We start from the raw sequence: 17,581 nt of genomic DNA, 5'->3' as shown, positions 1-17,581 counted from the left end.
GAGTGTGACATTATTCACTGGGGAGAGGGTGGACAGAGTGTGACTGTATTCACTGGGGTGAGGGAGGACAGACTGTGACATTACTCACGGGGGTGACGGTGGACAGATTGTGACTGTATTCACTGGGGTGAGGGAGGACAGACTGTGACATTACTCACTGGGGTGAGTGTGGACAGAGTGTGACTGTATTCACTGGGGTGAGGGAGGACAGACTGTGACATTACTCACTGGGGTGAGGGTGTACAGACTGTGACATTATTCACTGCGGTGAGGGTGTACAGACTGTGACATTACTCACTGGTGAGAGGGTGGACGAACTATGACATTATTCACTGGGGTGAGGGTGGACAGACTGTGACATTATTCACTGGTGAGAGGGTGTACAGACTGTGACATTATTCACTGGGAGAGGGTGGACAGACTGTGACATTATTCACTGGGGTGAGGGTGCACAGACTGTGACTCTATTCACAGGGTTGCGGGAGGACAGACTGTGACATTACCCACTGGGGAGATGATGGACAGACTGTGACTGTTTTCACTGGGGAGAGGGTAGACAGACTGTGACGTTTACTGGGGAGAGGGTGGACAGATTGTGACATTACTCACTGGGGAGAGGGTGGACAGACTGTGTCATTATTCACTGGGGAGAGGGTAGACAGACTGTGACTGTATTCACTGGGGTGAGGGTGGACAGACTGTTACATTATTCACTGGGGAGAGTGTGGACAGACTGTGACATTACTCACTGGGAGAGTGTGGACAGACTGTGACATTACTCACTGGTGAGAGGGTGGACAGACTATGACATTATTCACAGGGGTGAGGGTGGACAGACTGTTACATTATTCACTGGGGAGAGTGTGGACAGACTGTGACATTACTCACTGGGAGAGTGTGGACAGACTGTGACATTACCCACTGGGGAGATGGTGGACAGACTGTGACTGTTTTCACTGGGGAGAGGGTAGACAGACTGTGACGTTTACTGGGGAGAGGGTGGACAGATTGTGACATTACTCACTGGGGAGAGGGTGGACAGACTGTGTCATTATTCACTGGGGAGAGGGTAGACAGACTGTGACTGTATTCACTAGGGTGAGGGTGGACAGACTGTTACATTATTCACTGGGGAGAGTGTGGACAGACTGTGACATTACTCACTGGGAGAGTGTGGACAGACTGTGACATTACTCACTGGTGAGAGGGTGGACAGACTATGACATTATTCACAGGGGTGAGGGTGGACAGACTGTGACATTATTCACTGGGGTGAGGGTGCACAAACTGTGACTCTATTCACTGGGTTGAGGGTGGACAGACTGTGACATTACTCACTGGGGTGAGAGTGGACAGACTGTGACATTATTCACTGGGGAGAGGTGGGACAGACTGTGACATTATTCACTGGGGTGAGGGTGGACAGACTGTGACATTATTCACAGGGGTGAGGGTGGACATACTGTGACTGTATTCACTGGGGAGAGGGTGGACAGACTTTGACATTACTCACTGGGGTGAGGGTGGACAGACTGTGACTGTATTCACTGGGGTGAAGGTGGTCAGACTGTGACATTACTCACAGGGGTGAGGGTGGACAGACTGTGACTGTATTCACTGGGGAGAGGGTGGACAGACTGTGACATTATTCACTGGTGAGAGGGTGGACAGACTGTGACATTACTCACTGGGGTTGGGGTGGACAGACTGTGACATTATTCACTGGGGAGAGGATGGGCAGACTGTGACATTATTCGCTGGGGTGAGGGTGGACAGACTGTGACTGTATTGACTGGGGAGATTTTGGACAGACTATGACATTATTCTCTGGGGTGAGGGTGGACAGACTGTGACATTATTCACTGGGGTGAGGGTGCACAAACTGTGACTGTATTCACTGGTTTGAGGGTGGACAGACTGTGACTCTATTCACTGGGGTAAGGGAGGACAGAGTGTAACATTACTCACTGGGGTGAGGGAGGACAGAGTGTGACATTATTCACTGGGGAGAGGGTGGACAGACTGAGACTGTATTCACTGGGGTGAGGGTCGACAGACTGTGCCATTACTCACGGGGTGACGGTGGACAGAATGTGACTGTTTTCACTGGGGCGAGGGTAGACAGACTGTGACATTATTCACTGGGGTGTGGGTGGACAGACTGTGACTGTATTCACTGGGGAGAGGGTGGACAGACTGTGACATTACTCACTGGGGTGAGGGTGGACAGACTGTGACTGTATTCACTGGGGTGAGGGAGGACAGACTGTGACATTACTCACTGGGGTGAGTGTGGACAGAGTGTGACATTACTCACTGGGAGAGTGTGGACAGACTGTGACATTACTCACTGGTGAGAGGGTGGACAGACTATGACATTATTCACAGGGGTGAGGGTGGACAGACTGTGACATTATTCACTGGGGTAAGGGTGCACAAACTGTGACTCTATTCACTGGGTTGAGGGTGGACAGACTGTGACATTACTCACTGGGGTGAGGGTGGACAGACTGTGACATTATTCACTGGGGAGAGGTGGGACAGACTGTGACATTATTCACTGGGGTGAGGGTGGACAGACTGTGACATTACTCACTGGGGTGAGGTTGGACAGACTGTGACATTATTCACAGGGGTGAGGGTGGACATACTGTGACTGTATTCACTGGGGAGATGGTGGACAGAATGTGACTGTATTCACTGGGGAGAGGGTGGACAGACTTTGACATTACTCACTGGGGTGAGGGTGGACAGACTGTGACTGTATTCACTGGGGTGAAGGTGGTCAGACTGTGACATTACTCACAGGGGTGAGGGTGGACAGACTGTGACTGTATTCACTGGGGAGAGGGTGGACAGACTGTGACATTATTCACTGGTGAGAGGGTGGACAGACTGTGACATTACTCACTGGGGTTGGGGTGGACAGACTGTGACATTATTCGCTGGGGTGAGGGTGGACAGACTGTGACTGTATTGACTGGGGAGATTTTGGACAGACTATGACATTATTCTCTGGGGTGAGGGTGGACAGACTGTGACATTATTCACTGGGGTGAGGGTGCACAAACTGTGACTGTATTCACTGGGTTGAGGGTGGACAGACTGTGACTCTATTCACTGGGGTAAGGGAGGACAGAGTGTAACATTACTCACTGGGGTGAGGGAGGACAGAGTGTGACATTATTCACTGGGGAGAGGGTGAACAGACTGTGACTGTATTCACTGGGGTGAGGGAGGACAGACTGTGACATTACTCACGGGGTGACGGTGGACAGAATGTGACTGTTTTCACTGGGGCGAGGGTAGACAGACAGTGACATTATTCACTGGGGTGTGGGTGGACAGACTGTGACATTATTCACTGGGGTGAAGGTGGTCAGACTGTGACATTACTCACTGGGGTGAGGGTGGACAGACTGTGACTGTATTCACTGGGGAGAGGGTGGACAGACTGTGACATTACTCACTGGGGTGAGGGTGGACAGACTGTGACTGTATTCACTGGGGTGAGGGAGGACAGACTGTGACATTACTCACTGGGGTGAGTGTGGACAGAGTGTGACTGTATTCACTGGGGTGAGTGTGGACCGACTGTGACATTACTCACTGGGGTGAGGGTGTACAGACTGTGACATTATTCACTGGGGATAGGGTGGACAGACTGTGACATTACTCACTGGTGAGAGGGTGGACGAACTATGACATTATTCACTGGGGTGAGGGTGGACAGACTGTGACTCTATTCACAGGGTTGCGGGAGGACAGACTGTGACATTACCCACTGGGGAGATGGTGGACAGACTGTGACATTCCCCACTGGGGAGATGGTGGACAGACTGTGACTGTTTTCACTGGGGAGAGGGTGGACAGACTGTGTCATTATTCACTGGGGAGAGGGTAGACAGACTGTGACTGTATTCACTGGGGAGAGTGTGGACAGACTGTGACATTACTCACTGGGAGAGTGTGGACAGACTGTGACATTACTCACTGGTGAGAGGGTGGACAGTCTATGACATTATTCACAGGGGTGAGGGTGGACAGACTGTGACATTATTCACTGGGGTGAGGGTGCACAAACTGTGACTCTATTCACTGGGTTGAGGGTGGACAGACTGTGACATTACTCACTGGGGTGAGGGTGGACAGACTGTGACATTATTCACTGGGGAGAGGTGGGACAGACTGTGACATTATTCACTGGGGTGAGGGTGGACAGACTGTGACATTACTCACTGGGGTGAGGGTGGACAGACTGTGACATTATTCACAGGGGTGAGGGTGGACATACTGTGACTGTATTCACTGGGGAGATGGTGGACAGAATGTGACTGTATTTACTGGGGAGAGGGTGGACAGACTTTGACATTACTCACTGGGGTGAGGGTGGACAGACTGTGACTGTATTCACTGGGGTGAAGGTGGTCAGACTGTGACATTACTCACAGGGGTGAGGGTGGACAGACTGTGACTGTATTCACTGGGGAGAGGGTGGACAGACTGTGACATTATTCACTGGGGAGAGGGTGGGCAGACTGTGACATTATTCGCTGGGGAGAGGGTGGACAGACTGTGACTGTATTGACTGGGGAGATTTTGGACAGACTATGACATTATTCACAGGGGTGAGGGTGGACAGACTGTGACATTATTCACTGGGGTGAGGGTGCACAAACTGTGACTCTATTCACTGGGTTGAGGGTGGACAGATTGTAACATTACTCACTGGGGAGATGGTGGACAGACTGTGACATTACTCACTGGGGTGAGGGTGGACAGACTGTGACATTATTCACTGGGGAGAGGGTGGACAGACTGTGACATTATTCACTGGGGAGAGGGTGGACAGACTGTGACATTACTCACTGGGGTGAGGGTGGACAGACTGTGACTGTATTCACTGGGGTGAGGGAGGACAGACTATGACTTTATTCGCTGGGGTGAGGGTGGACAGACTGTGACATTATTCACTGGGGTGAGAGTGGACAGACTGTGACATTACTCATTGTGGAGAGGGTGGACAGACTGTGACTGTATTCACTGCGGAGATGGTGGACAGACTGTGACATTCAGTGGGGAGAGCGTGGACAGACTGTGACGTTACTCACTGGGGTGAGAGTGGACAGACTATCACATTATTCACTGGGGAGAGGGTGGACAGACTGTGACATTACTCATTGGGGTGAGGGTGTACAGACTATGATATTATTCACTGGGAGAGGGTGGACAGACTGTGACATTACTCACGGGGTGACGGTGGACAGAATGTGACTGTTTTCACTGGGGAGAGGGTAGACAGACAGTGACATTATTCACTGGGGTGTGGGTGGACAGACTGTGACATTATTCACTGGGGTGAAGGTGGTCAGACTGTGACATTACTCACTGGGGTGAGGGTGGACAGACTGTGACTGTATTCACTGGGGTGAGGGAGGACAGACTGTGACATTACTCACTGGGGTGAGGGTGTACAGACTGTGACATTATTCACTGGGGATAGGGTGGACAGACTGTGACATTACTCACTGGTGAGAGGGTGGACGAACTATGACATTATTCACTGGGGTGAGGGTGGACAGACTGTGACTCTATTCACAGGGTTGCGGGAGGACAGACTGTGACATTACCCACTGGGGAGATGGTGGACAGACTGTGACATTACCCACTGGGGAGATGGTGGACAGACTGTGACTGTTTTCACTGGGGAGAGGGTGGACAGACTGTGTCATTATTCACTGGGGAGAGGGTAGACAGACTGTGACTGTATTCACTGGGGAGAGTGTGGACAGACTGTGACATTACTCACTGGGAGAGTGTGGACAGACTGTGACATTACTCACTGGTGAGAGGGTGGACAGACTATGACATTATTCACAGGGGTGAGGGTGGACAGACTGTGACATTATTCACTGGGGTGAGGGTGCACAAACTGTGACTCTATTCACTGGGTTGAGGGTGGACAGACTGTGACATTACTCACTGGGGTGAGGGTGGACAGACTGTGACATTATTCACTGGGGAGAGGTGGGACAGACTGTGACATTATTCACTGGGGTGAGGGTGGACAGACTGTGACATTACTCACTGGGGTGAGGGTGGACAGACTGTGACATTATTCACAGGGGTGAGGGTGGACATACTGTGACTGTATTCACTGGGGAGATGGTGGACAGAATGTGACTGTATTCACTGGGGAGAGGGTGGACAGACTTTGACATTACTCACTGGGGTGAGGGTGGACAGACTGTGACTGTATTCACTGGGGTGAAGGTGGTCAGACTGTGACATTACTCACAGGGGTGAGGGTGGACAGACTGTGACTGTATTCACTGGGGAGAGGGTGGACAGACTGTGACATTATTCACTGGGGAGAGGGTGGGCAGACTGTGACATTATTCGCTGGGGAGAGGGTGGACAGACTGTGACTGTATTGACTGGGGAGATTTTGGACAGACTATGACATTATTCACAGGGGTGAGGGTGGACAGACTGTGACATTATTCACTGGGGTGAGAGTGCACAAACTGTGACTCTATTCACTGGGTTGAGGGTGGACAGATTGTAACATTACTCACTGGGGAGATGGTGGACAGACTGTGACATTACTCACTGGGGTGAGGGTGGACAGACTGTGACATTATTCACTGGGGAGAGGGTGGACAGACTGTGACATTATTCACTGGGGAGAGGGTGGACAGACTGTGACATTACTCACTGGGGTGAGGGTGGACAGACTGTGACTGTATTCACTGGGGTGAGGGAGGACAGACTATGACATTATTCGCTGGGGTGAGGGTGGACAGACTGTGACATTATTCACTGGGGAGAGAGTGGACAGACTGTGACTGTATTCACTGGGGAGATGGTGGGCAGACTGTGACATTATTCACTGGGGTGAGGGTGGACAGTCTGTGACTGTATTCACTGGGGTGAGGGTGGACAGACTGTGACATTCACTGGGGAGAGCGTGGACAGACTGTGACTGTATTCACTGTGGAGAGGGTGGACAGACTGTGACATTACTCATTGGGGAGAGGGTGGACAGACTGTGACTGTATTCACTGCGGAGATGGTGGACAGACTGTGACATTCAGTGGGGAGAGCGTGGACAGACTGTGACGTTACTCACTGGGGTGAGAGTGGACAGACTATCACATTATTCACTGGGGAGAGGGTGGACAGACTGTGACATTACTCATTGGGGTGAGGGTGTACAGACTATGATATTATTCACTGGGAGAGGGTGGACAGACTGTGACATTATTCACTGGGCTGAGGGTGGACAGACTTTGACTGTATTCACTGGGGTGTTCTTATAGAGATGTATGAAATCATGCGGGACATAGATACAGCAAGTACATAGTCTTTTTCTGAAGGTGGGGTAATGAAGAACTAAAGGACTTAGATTTAAGGTAATATGGGGCAGATGCAATAGGATTTTACCGATTTTAAACTCACATGCATAGGTGCTATGTAAAACTTGCCTGCAGCATATAGCATCACACAAGCACATTCACAAGAAAAACATCAATTAAATATTGGCTACACACAACTTTAGAAGAAAGAACAGAATTAGAACAGAATTTCATCTTTTTGCACAATTATCAAAATCGTCATAGTGTTGCTAAACCGCAATGAATTGGAGCATGCTAGCCAGTTCACCAAGTAAGTGATTGAAGGGAAGTATGTATTTGTATTTGAACATGGTGGTGTGCTAATTCAGGGTCCTGTTCCTTGTGCCCATTGGTAGCTGTGAGCAGATGGCAATGCATAAATGGTGGGGATTTTGATGACAGATGTTGCGCTGAGCATTCTCCTGGCAGTGTGGAGAATGTATCAGGCAGAGTTGTCAACACTCCGTCAATTCATACATCACACTACCTGAAGAGTCCTGTAATGTGGATGCCTTCTGGGCTGATTAGTTAACATCGGATCTGAAGAGCAGTTCCCAGTAAATAGAAGTAGATATAACCAGTCAATGTCAATAAAAGGAACAGGCTGATCTAATTCACAGCCTGGAGCTAATGCAGAGTTGATTTGGTAACGTTACGTTGGGGACTTGGAAAACGGCATGTTACACAACTGATATGTTTGATTTTCAGACACGGCAATACATTTGGATAATATTTTTAAAGTACTTCTAAGGTACAGCCTGTGACAGACTTACCCTGTTGGACTGTATCTGTCTGCCCTCCCTGACAGGGCCCTGTGGAGTGTTGTAGAACAGAGGGATCGGGAAGTACAAGAACATGATTCCCTGAAAGGGATGTCACAGGTATACAGTAATGAAGAAGGCTTATGGTACTTGGGGTATTGAGTAGGAAAGTTGGCATGTTAGGTTGCAGTTGTAAAGATATTCATGAGGCTTAATTTTGAATATTGTGTTCAGTTTTTGTCAACCTGATATAGGAAGGATGCTATTGAGCTGGAAAGAGTGCAGAGGAGATGTTGCCAGGACTCGTGGGACTGAGAGAGGTTGGATAGGTTAGGACTTTATTCATGCGAGCATTGGAGAATGAGAGTTGATCTTACACAGGTGTGTAAAATCATGAGGGACATAGATATCGTGAATATTTTTTCCCAAAGTTGGGGAATCGATGTTCAAAGTAAATTTATTATCAATATGCATAGACATCACCATGTACTACTCAGATTCATTTTCTTGCGGGCATTCACAGTAAACACAAAGAACACAACAGAGTCAATGAAAAGCTGCACGCAGCAAAGACTGACAAAATCCAACGCACAAAAGACAATACATGGTGCAAATACTAAAAACAAATAAAGAAATAATAAATAGTAAGTATCAGGAATGTGACCTGTCACGTTCTTGAAGGGGAGTCCACAGAGGACGGATGTGGAGAAACATTTCCTTCTGTGGGAGAATGTAGAACTGTGTTTATTGTTTAATAGATGGGTCATCCATTTCATATGGAGTTGGAGCAGTTTTCCTTTAAATCTGAGAGTGCAGTGGGTCTGTACAGTGCAAAGGGTAGTGGAAGGAGAGTCTCCAGTGATATTAAAGCAAAAATAGGTAGATTCTTGGCAAGCAAGGGTGTGAAAAGTTAGACAGGAATGTGGGGTAGAAGTTACAGATGGATCATCCTTCATCTCATCAAATGGTGGAGCAGGCTCGAGGGCTTCACTAATACTTCATCCATGCTTACTGAATTAGATTGTGAATTGTGTTTGTGTATGTTTGAGTCTGTTTATCAGCCTATAACTACTCTGCTACCATACGCAGCACTTGTCATTCATTTCCCTTTCTCACATCTAACACTCCAGCACCCTCTTCATCCGATCTGTGCTCACACCTCGATTCCAAGTCTGATATGGAGAGATCACTGAGTGCCACATCCAAATTATACTCGCGCCCCATCCTCTCCAGCCGCTGACGGACCTCCTTCTGTAGAGTTGCATGAACCTCTGCCAGGCACTGCTCAAACTGTAGGGTGTGTGAGAAACAAGGAATCAAAGCAAGTCTATACATGGGGGTACACATCACACGGGCCTCAATTTACAATGATCACCGCATGTGTTTACATTGTCACATGACAGACAGCCACACACTCTGTTGTGTGTGAGGTGCTTAAGAAATGTTATGTGCCTATATGTAGAGCCATACATCTAAGTGCAGGGCTAAGAGAACCCGTGAACCTTGGTAAAGACTGCTCTTCACTCGAAGTGAAAGCAGTTTGATATCCTATGGTTTCTCAGCTTTGGGAGGGCAGGACTAACCTTTGAGTGGTCTGGATCACAAAAGTCCAGAAGGGTGTCACAGAAGTGGTATCCCAGTGACTTCAGGTCTTCTGTGCTGAAGTGGGTGGCCCTGCGGTTGCCTGTAAAATGGTAATATTTACAGCTTTCAGTAAAACAGTACATCAGACTCCATGCCTCAGCTCCAACCTACTCAAAGACCCTCTTGCCTGCTGCAAGTGGTACTAATTCCTTCTCAGAGCTGTGCCTCTTTGATTCCTCCAACAGATGGACATCCCTAAGTTTGCTATAAACTGGCTCGGTCTCCAAGCCAGAGACACAAGTGCAGCTTGTGCGACGCTGCAGTACAGAGTTCAATTCCATAAGGAGTTTGTCTGTTCTCCCCATGGGCCACATGGGTTTCCTCCAGGTGCTGTTGGTTTCCTCCCACAGTCCAAAGACGTACCGGTTGGTAGGTTATTTGATCATTGTAAATTGCCCTGTGATTAGGCTGGGGATTAAATAGGTGGGTTGCTGGGCAGTGTGGGCCTGCTTCGTATTGTATCTCTAATTAATAAATAAACATGAAGAGATACTGCATATGCTGGAAATCTTGAGCAACACATGCAGATATGCTGGAAGAACTTCATCAGAGACACTCCCAAGGATCGTCAGCGTCGAGCATCGAGCGCGCACTTTAAAAGGCAGGACTTCTTTTCAGAGCGGGCAGCGTCGAGCGGGCAGCGGAGTCCGTGGAAGCAGAGTCCTGGGCTTTGGCTAAGTGGGCTTCGGCGTAAGGGGACTTCGGTAAGCTTGTGTGATTGTTCGCTGAGGGGAAGAAGGTAAGGTCGCTAGGTGCTTTTTAGACTTATTCTATTAATCCAGTTCAGGTATGGGGGAGACAGTCAGAGCAGTGGTGTGCTCCGTATGCAGTATGTGGGAGGTCAGGGTCAACACAGTTGTCCCTGATGACCACACCTGCAAAAGGTGCGTCCAGCTGCAGCTCCTATCAGACCGAGTTAGGGAGTTGGAGCAGGAGCTGGATGAACTACGGATCATTCGGGAGGTGGAGGCAGAGATAGATAGGAGTTATCAGGAGGTAGTCACACCAAAAAACCAAGAAGTAGGCAGATGGGTGACGGTCCAGAGAGGCAGGGGGAGCAGGCAGAGAGAGCAGAGCACCCCTGCGGCCATTCCCATTAACAATAAGTATACCGTACTGGATACTGTTGATGGGGATGACCTACCAGGAATGAGTTGTAGTGGTCCTGCCTCTGGCACAGAGGTTGAACCCTCAACTAGAAAGGGGAGGAGGGAAGAGAAGAGAGCGATAGTTTTAGGGGATTCTATAGTTAGGGGGGCAGATAGGAGATTTTGTGGGGCAGATCGGGAGTCTCGGATGGTATGTGGCCTCCCTGGTGCCAGGGTCCGGGACATCTCAGATCGGGTGCAGGCTATTCTTGAGAGTGAGGGCATGAACCCAGATGTAGTGGTCCATGTAGGGACCAATGATGTAGGTAAGGTGAGTGAGGGGGTCCTGCTTAGAGAGTTCAGGGAGTTAGGAGTGAAGCTGAAAGGCAGGACCTCCAGGGTGACAATCTCGGGATTGCTACCTGTGCCACGTGCGAGTGAGGCGAAGAATAGAATGATTATGCACATTAATACGAGGCTGAGAGCATGGTGCAGGAAGGAAGGGTTCAGGTTTTTGGATAATTGGTCTTTGTTCCAGGGACATTGGGATCTGTTTCGAAGGGATGGTCTACATCTGAACCGGAGGGGTACTAACATTCTTGCAGGAGTATTTGCCAGTGCTGCTCGGGGGGGTTTAAACTAGATGTGCAGGGGGCAGGGATCCAGATCCAGAGGGTTGGTCAGAAGGTGCATGGGGTTAAATGTGTACAAGGTTTGGGTGATCTTGAGAAGGTCATCAAAATTCAGGGTGCAATTTACCCGATGGAAGTTCAAGGAGCTGGGTTAGGTACAGTAGACAGTGTTTTAAGCAAAGAGAGGAGGAATGGGCTAAGAATTCTATACTTGAATGCGCGTAGTGTCAGAAATAAGACAGATGAGCTTGAAGCTCAGATGAAAATGGGGAACTACGATATTGTTGGGATAACAGAGACATGGCTGCAAGGGGATCAGGCCTGGGAATTGAGTGTACCAGGGTATACGTGCTATCGTAGAGACAGAAATATGGGAAGAGGGGGTGGGGTGGCCCTGTTGGTGAGGAATGAGATTCAGTCCTTAGCAAGAGGTGACTTGGGAACAGGGGAAGTAGAGTCTGTGTGGATTGAGCTGAGGAACAGTAAGGGTAAAAAGACCCTAATGGGTGTTGTGTACAGGCCCCCAAACAGTAGCGTGGATATTGGGTACAAGTTGATTAGGGAGTTAACATTGGCATGTGCTAAAGGTAATGCAGTCATTATGGGAGATTTCAACATGCAGGTGGACTGGGAGAATCAGGTAGGTGCTGGACCCCAGGATAGGGAGATTGTGGAGTGTCTAAGGGATGTATTTTTGGAACAGCTTGTGCTTGAGCCAACCAGGAACGAGGCTATTTTGGACTTGGTGATGTGTAATGAACAGGAATTGATAAGTGATCTTGAAGTAAAGGAGCCATTAGGAAGTAGTGATCATAACATGATAAGTTTTTATCTACAATTTGAGAGGGATAGGGGCAGATCAGAGGTGTCAATGTTGCAATTAAATAAAGGAGACTATGGAGCCATGAGGGAAGAGCTGGCCAAAGTTAAATGGGCGGATGCCCTGGCAGGAAAGACAGTGGATCAGCAGTGGCAGATATTCTTGGGCAAAATACAAAAGATGCAAATGCAGTTCATTCCAATGAGAAGGAAGGATTCAAAGAGGGGGAAGGGGCCACAGTGGTTGACAAAGGAAGTCAGAGATTGTATAGCATTAAAGAAAAAAAAGCATGACAGGGCTAAGATGAGCGGGAATACAGATGATTGGGAAAGTTTTGAGGAACAGCAGATCTTAACTAAAAAAGCAACACGGAGAGAAAAAATCAGGTATGAGAGTCTAGCCAGGAATATAAAAGGAGATAGCAAAAGCTTTTTTAGCTATGTGAAGAGAAAGAAGATAGTTAAGAACAATGTTGGCCCCTTGAAGAATGAATTGGGAGAAATTGTTATGGGAAACAGGGAAATGGCAACAGAATTTAATGCATACTTTAGATCTGTCTTCACCAGGGAGGACACAAGCAATCTCCCAGATGTATGGATGGGCCAGGGTCATAAGATATCAGAGGAATTGAGACAGATTGACATTAGGAAAGAAACTGTGATGAGTAGACTGGTAGGACTGAAGGCTAATAAATCCCCGGGTCCAGATGGTCTGCATCCGAGGGTTCTAAAAGAGGTGGCTCAGGAAATTGCGGATGCATTGGTAATCATTTTCCAATGTTCCTTAGATTCAGGATCAGTTCCTGAAGATTGGAGAGTGGCTAATGTGGTCCCACTTTTCAAGAAGGGAGGGAAGGAGAAAACAGAGAACTATCGCCCTGTTAGCCTAACGTCAGTCGTGGGGAAGATGCTTGAGTCCATTATTAAGGACGAAATAGTGGCACATCTAGATGGCAGAAATAGGATTAGGCCGAGCCAGCATGGATTTACCAAGGGCAAATCATGCTTGACTAATCTGTTGGAGTTTTTTGAGGGTGTAACAAGGATGTTAGACGAGGGTAAGCCAGTAGATGTTGTGTACCTAGATTTTCAGAAGGCATTCGATAAGGTGCCACATAGGAGATTGGTGAGTAAAATCAGAGCTCATGGCATTGGGGGCAGGGTTTCAACATGGATAGAAAACTGGTTGGCAGATAGAAAGCAAAGGGTAGCAGTGAATGGGTGTTTCTCAGACTGGCTGGAGGTGACTAGTGGGGTACCACAGGGCTCTGTATTGGGACCACAGCTCTTTACGATTTATGTCAATGATTTAGATGAGGGCACTGAAAACTATATCAGCAAGTTTGCTGACGATACTAAACTGGGTGGCAGTGTGACATGCGAAGAGGACGTTAGGAGAATACAGGGAGACTTGGATAGGCTGAGCGAGTGGGCAGATACTTGGCAGATGTCATTCAATGTAAATAAATGTGAAGTTATCCACTTTGGAAGCTGGAACAAGAGGGCAGAGTGTTGTCTGAACGGTGTCGAGTTAGGTAAGGGAGAAATGCAAAGAGACCTAGGAGTCCTAGTTCACCAGTCAATGAAGGTGAATGAGCAAGTGCAACAGGCAGTGAAGAGGGCAAATGGAATGTTGGCCTTTGTTACAAGGGGAATTGAATACAAGAGCAAGGATGTTCTTTTGCATTTGTACAGGGCCCTGGTGAGACCACACCTGGAATATTGTGTACAGTTTTGGTCTCCAGGTTTAAGGAAGGACATTCTGGCAATTGAGGAAGTGCAGCGTAGATTCACTAGGTTGATTCCTGGGATGGCAGGGCTGTCTTACGCAGAGAGATTGGAGAGATTGGGCTTGTACATGCTGGAATTGAGGAGATTGAGAGGGGATCTGATTGAAACGTTTAAGATAATTAAAGGGTTTGATAGGATTGAGGCAGGAAATATGTTCCAGATGTTGGGAGAGTCCAGTACCAGAGGGCATGGATTGAGAATAAGAGGTCAGTTATTTAAAACGGAGTTGAGGAAGAGCTTCTTCTCCCAGAGAGTTGTGGAGGTGTGGAATGCACTGCCTCGGAAGACGGTGGAGGCCAATTCTCTGGATGCTTTCAAGAAGAAGCTGGATAGATATCTGATGGATAGGGGAATCAAGGGATATGGGGACAAGGCAGGGACTGGGTATTGATAGAGAATGATCAGCCATGATCTCAGAATGGCGGTGCAGACTCGAGGGGCCGAATGGTCTACTTCTGCACCTATTGTCTATTGTCTATTGTCTATTGATATTGGCCAAACTGTCGACTGCTTATTTCCCTCCATTGATGCTGAGTTCCTTGTACATTGCTCACTCCAAAAGACTGGATTCCATGGGATCCAAGGAAAATTGGATCCAAAGTCGACTTGGTAATGGGAAACCAAAAGCAACATTAGGAGATGGTGGAATACCCGGATCAGTGCTGGGGCTCTTACTGTTCACTGTGCAGGTTAATGTAGGAGGGTTTATTTCTAACTTTGCAGATGATACAAAGACTGGTGTTACAGAGAGTGAGGTGGAGAGTCTTAGGCACTGAATGATATTGATCATTTGGTAAGATGGGCAAATCAATGACAAGTGGAATTTAATCCTGATCAGTGCGAGGTGGTGCCCATTGGGAAGTCAAATAGGGGTAGGACCTACAGCATGAAGGGAGTATTAAGGAACAGAGAGACCTTGGTCAACACACACAAAATGCTGGGGGGTCCTCAGCAAGTCAGCAGAGGGACTTTGGTACCAAGTGCAAAGATGCCAGGATTTTTCCAGTTCTGAAGAGAGACTGAGAAGGCTGTTTTCCCTGGAGCAGAGGGGCTGTGGAGTAACCCAATTCAGGTGTTCAAAGTTATTGAGGGGCAGATCAAGAACAAACTTTCCCCGTTAGTGGATGTATTAATAACCAGAGGGTAGAGATTTAAGGTGAGTAACAGATTTCGAGGGGATACTAGGAACATTTTTTGTCACCCAAAAGGAAGTTGGATTTTGAAACACATTGCCTGAGTATCTAGGTGAGCAATTAGATCAGCAGAACATAGAAAACGGACTGGGTGTTTGATGGCCAGCAATGAACAAGGTAGTCCTGTGCCTATTCCCGTGGTACATGACTCTGACTCCATGTCCACTCCCATCGAAAAGCTGCAGCTGTCAACACCAAGCAGTAGTGACCCTGTCAGTTCCATGACTGTGGCGGAGACAAGGCACCCCATGGGGGTGAGAAGCTGCAAAGAACATTCGTGTGATAGTAAAAAAAGACTGTCCTGCACCATCTTTGGCTGCTCAGGGCAGGACCTGCACCCTTCTGCTGAAAATCAAAATACTATGGACCTAGCAAATGGTCTTTTACTTGGGGGTCTGTCTCTGTCTCCATGGGAGCTGCCTGGCCTACGGAATATTTTCAGCACAGTCTGATTCTGTTCCGGTTCCCTAGTGTTACCCACAGCTCCCCAGTGGTTAGCTGACCTACATTACCAACCTAGGTCAAGGCAATGTGTCCACAGTTAGCTGGGTACCAGGCCTCCTCCTCAGGCCACGCTCCAACTGAGCAATACGTAGGCTGAATACAGCTCCAGGCACTCGAGTGCATGTACACACACACGCCCTCTCTCACACACAGAACTGCACGTGCACACACACGCCCTCGCTCTCACACAGCCCTGCACGTGCGCACACACACCCTCTCTCTCACACAGACCTGCACGTGCGCACACACACGCCCTCTCTCTCACACAGACCTGCACGTGCACACACACGCCCTCTCTCTCACACAGACCTGCACGTGCACACATACATGCCCTCTCTCACACAGTCCTGCACGTGAACACACACGCCCTCTCTCTCACACAGACCTGCACGTGCACACACACGCCCTCTCTCTCACACAGACCTGCACGTGCACACACACGCCCTCTCTCTCACACAGACCTGCACGTGCACACACATGCCCCCTCTCTCTCACACAGACCTGCACGTGCACACATACATGCCCTCTCTCACACAGTCCTGCACGTCAACACACACGCCCTCTCTCTCACACAGATCTGCACGTGCACACACACGTCCTCTCTCTCACACAGACCTGCACGTGCACACACATGCCCTCTCTCTCACACAGACCTGCACGTGCACACACACGCCCTCTCTCTCACACAGACCTGCACGTGCACACACACGCCCTCTCTCTCACACAGACCTGCACGTGCACACACGTCCTCTCTCTCACACAGACCTGCACAAGCACACACACACGCCCTCTCTCACACAGACCTGCAAGTGAACACACACGCCCTCTCTCTCACACAGACCTGCACGTGCACACACACATGTCCTCTCTCTCACACAGACCTGCACGTGAACACACAAGCCCTCTCTCTCACACAGACCTGCACGTGCACACACACGCCCTCTCTCTCACACAGACCTGCACGTGAACACACACACGCCCTCTCTCACACAGACCTGCACGTGCACAGACACACGCCCTCTCTCTCACACAGACCTGCACGTGCACAGACACACGCCCTCTCTCTCACACAGACCTGCACGTGAACACACAAGCCCTCTCTCTCACACAGACCTGCACGTGAACACACACGCCCTCTCACACACACAGACCTGCACGTGAACACGCACACGCCCTCTCTCACACAGATCTTTACGTGCACACACACATGCCCTCTCTCTCACACAGACCTGCACGTGCACAGACACACGCCCTCTCTCACACACAGATCTGCACGTGAACACACACGCCCTCTCTCTCACACAGACCTGCACGTGAACACACACGCCCTCTCTCTCACACAGACCTGCACGTGAACACACACACGCCCTCTCTCTCACACAGACCTGCACGTGAACACACACGCCCTCTCTCTCACACAGACCTGCACGTGCACACACACGCCCTCTCTCTCACACAAACCTGTACGTGCACACACACACCCTCTCACACACACAGACCTGCACGTGCACACACACACGCCCTCTCTCTCACACAGACCTGCACGTGCACACACACGCCCTCTCTCACACAGACCTGCACGTGCACACACACGCCCTCTCTCACACAGACCTGCACGTGCACACACACACGCCCTCTCTCTCACACAGACCTGCACGTGCACACACACGCCCTCTCTCACACAGATCTGCACGTGAACACACATACGCCCTCTCTCTCACACAGACCTGCACATGCACACACACACGCCCT

General features: G+C 49.2%; 1 protein-coding gene across 1 annotated transcript in view; it reads right to left on the bottom strand.

Moving 5' to 3' along the window:
- Positions 1-17,581, bottom strand: part of agbl2 (AGBL carboxypeptidase 2) — a 257,815-nt gene that overhangs the window by 162,181 nt on the left and 78,053 nt on the right. The window contains exons 10-11 of the mRNA XM_059975339.1: positions 9,742-9,842; positions 9,318-9,448 (exon numbers count right to left, since the gene is read on the bottom strand). Coding sequence (XP_059831322.1) covers positions 9,318-9,448; positions 9,742-9,842 — 232 coding nt within the window. The remainder of the gene's footprint in view (positions 1-9,317; positions 9,449-9,741; positions 9,843-17,581) is intronic.

The sequence above is a fragment of the Hypanus sabinus genome, chromosome 7 (genome assembly GCF_030144855.1).
Source record: "Hypanus sabinus isolate sHypSab1 chromosome 7, sHypSab1.hap1, whole genome shotgun sequence".
Classification (NCBI taxonomy): Eukaryota; Metazoa; Chordata; class Chondrichthyes; order Myliobatiformes; family Dasyatidae; genus Hypanus; species Hypanus sabinus.
The sequence above is the reverse complement of the archived record's forward strand: the minus strand, read 5'-3'. Positions and strand labels throughout refer to the sequence as shown.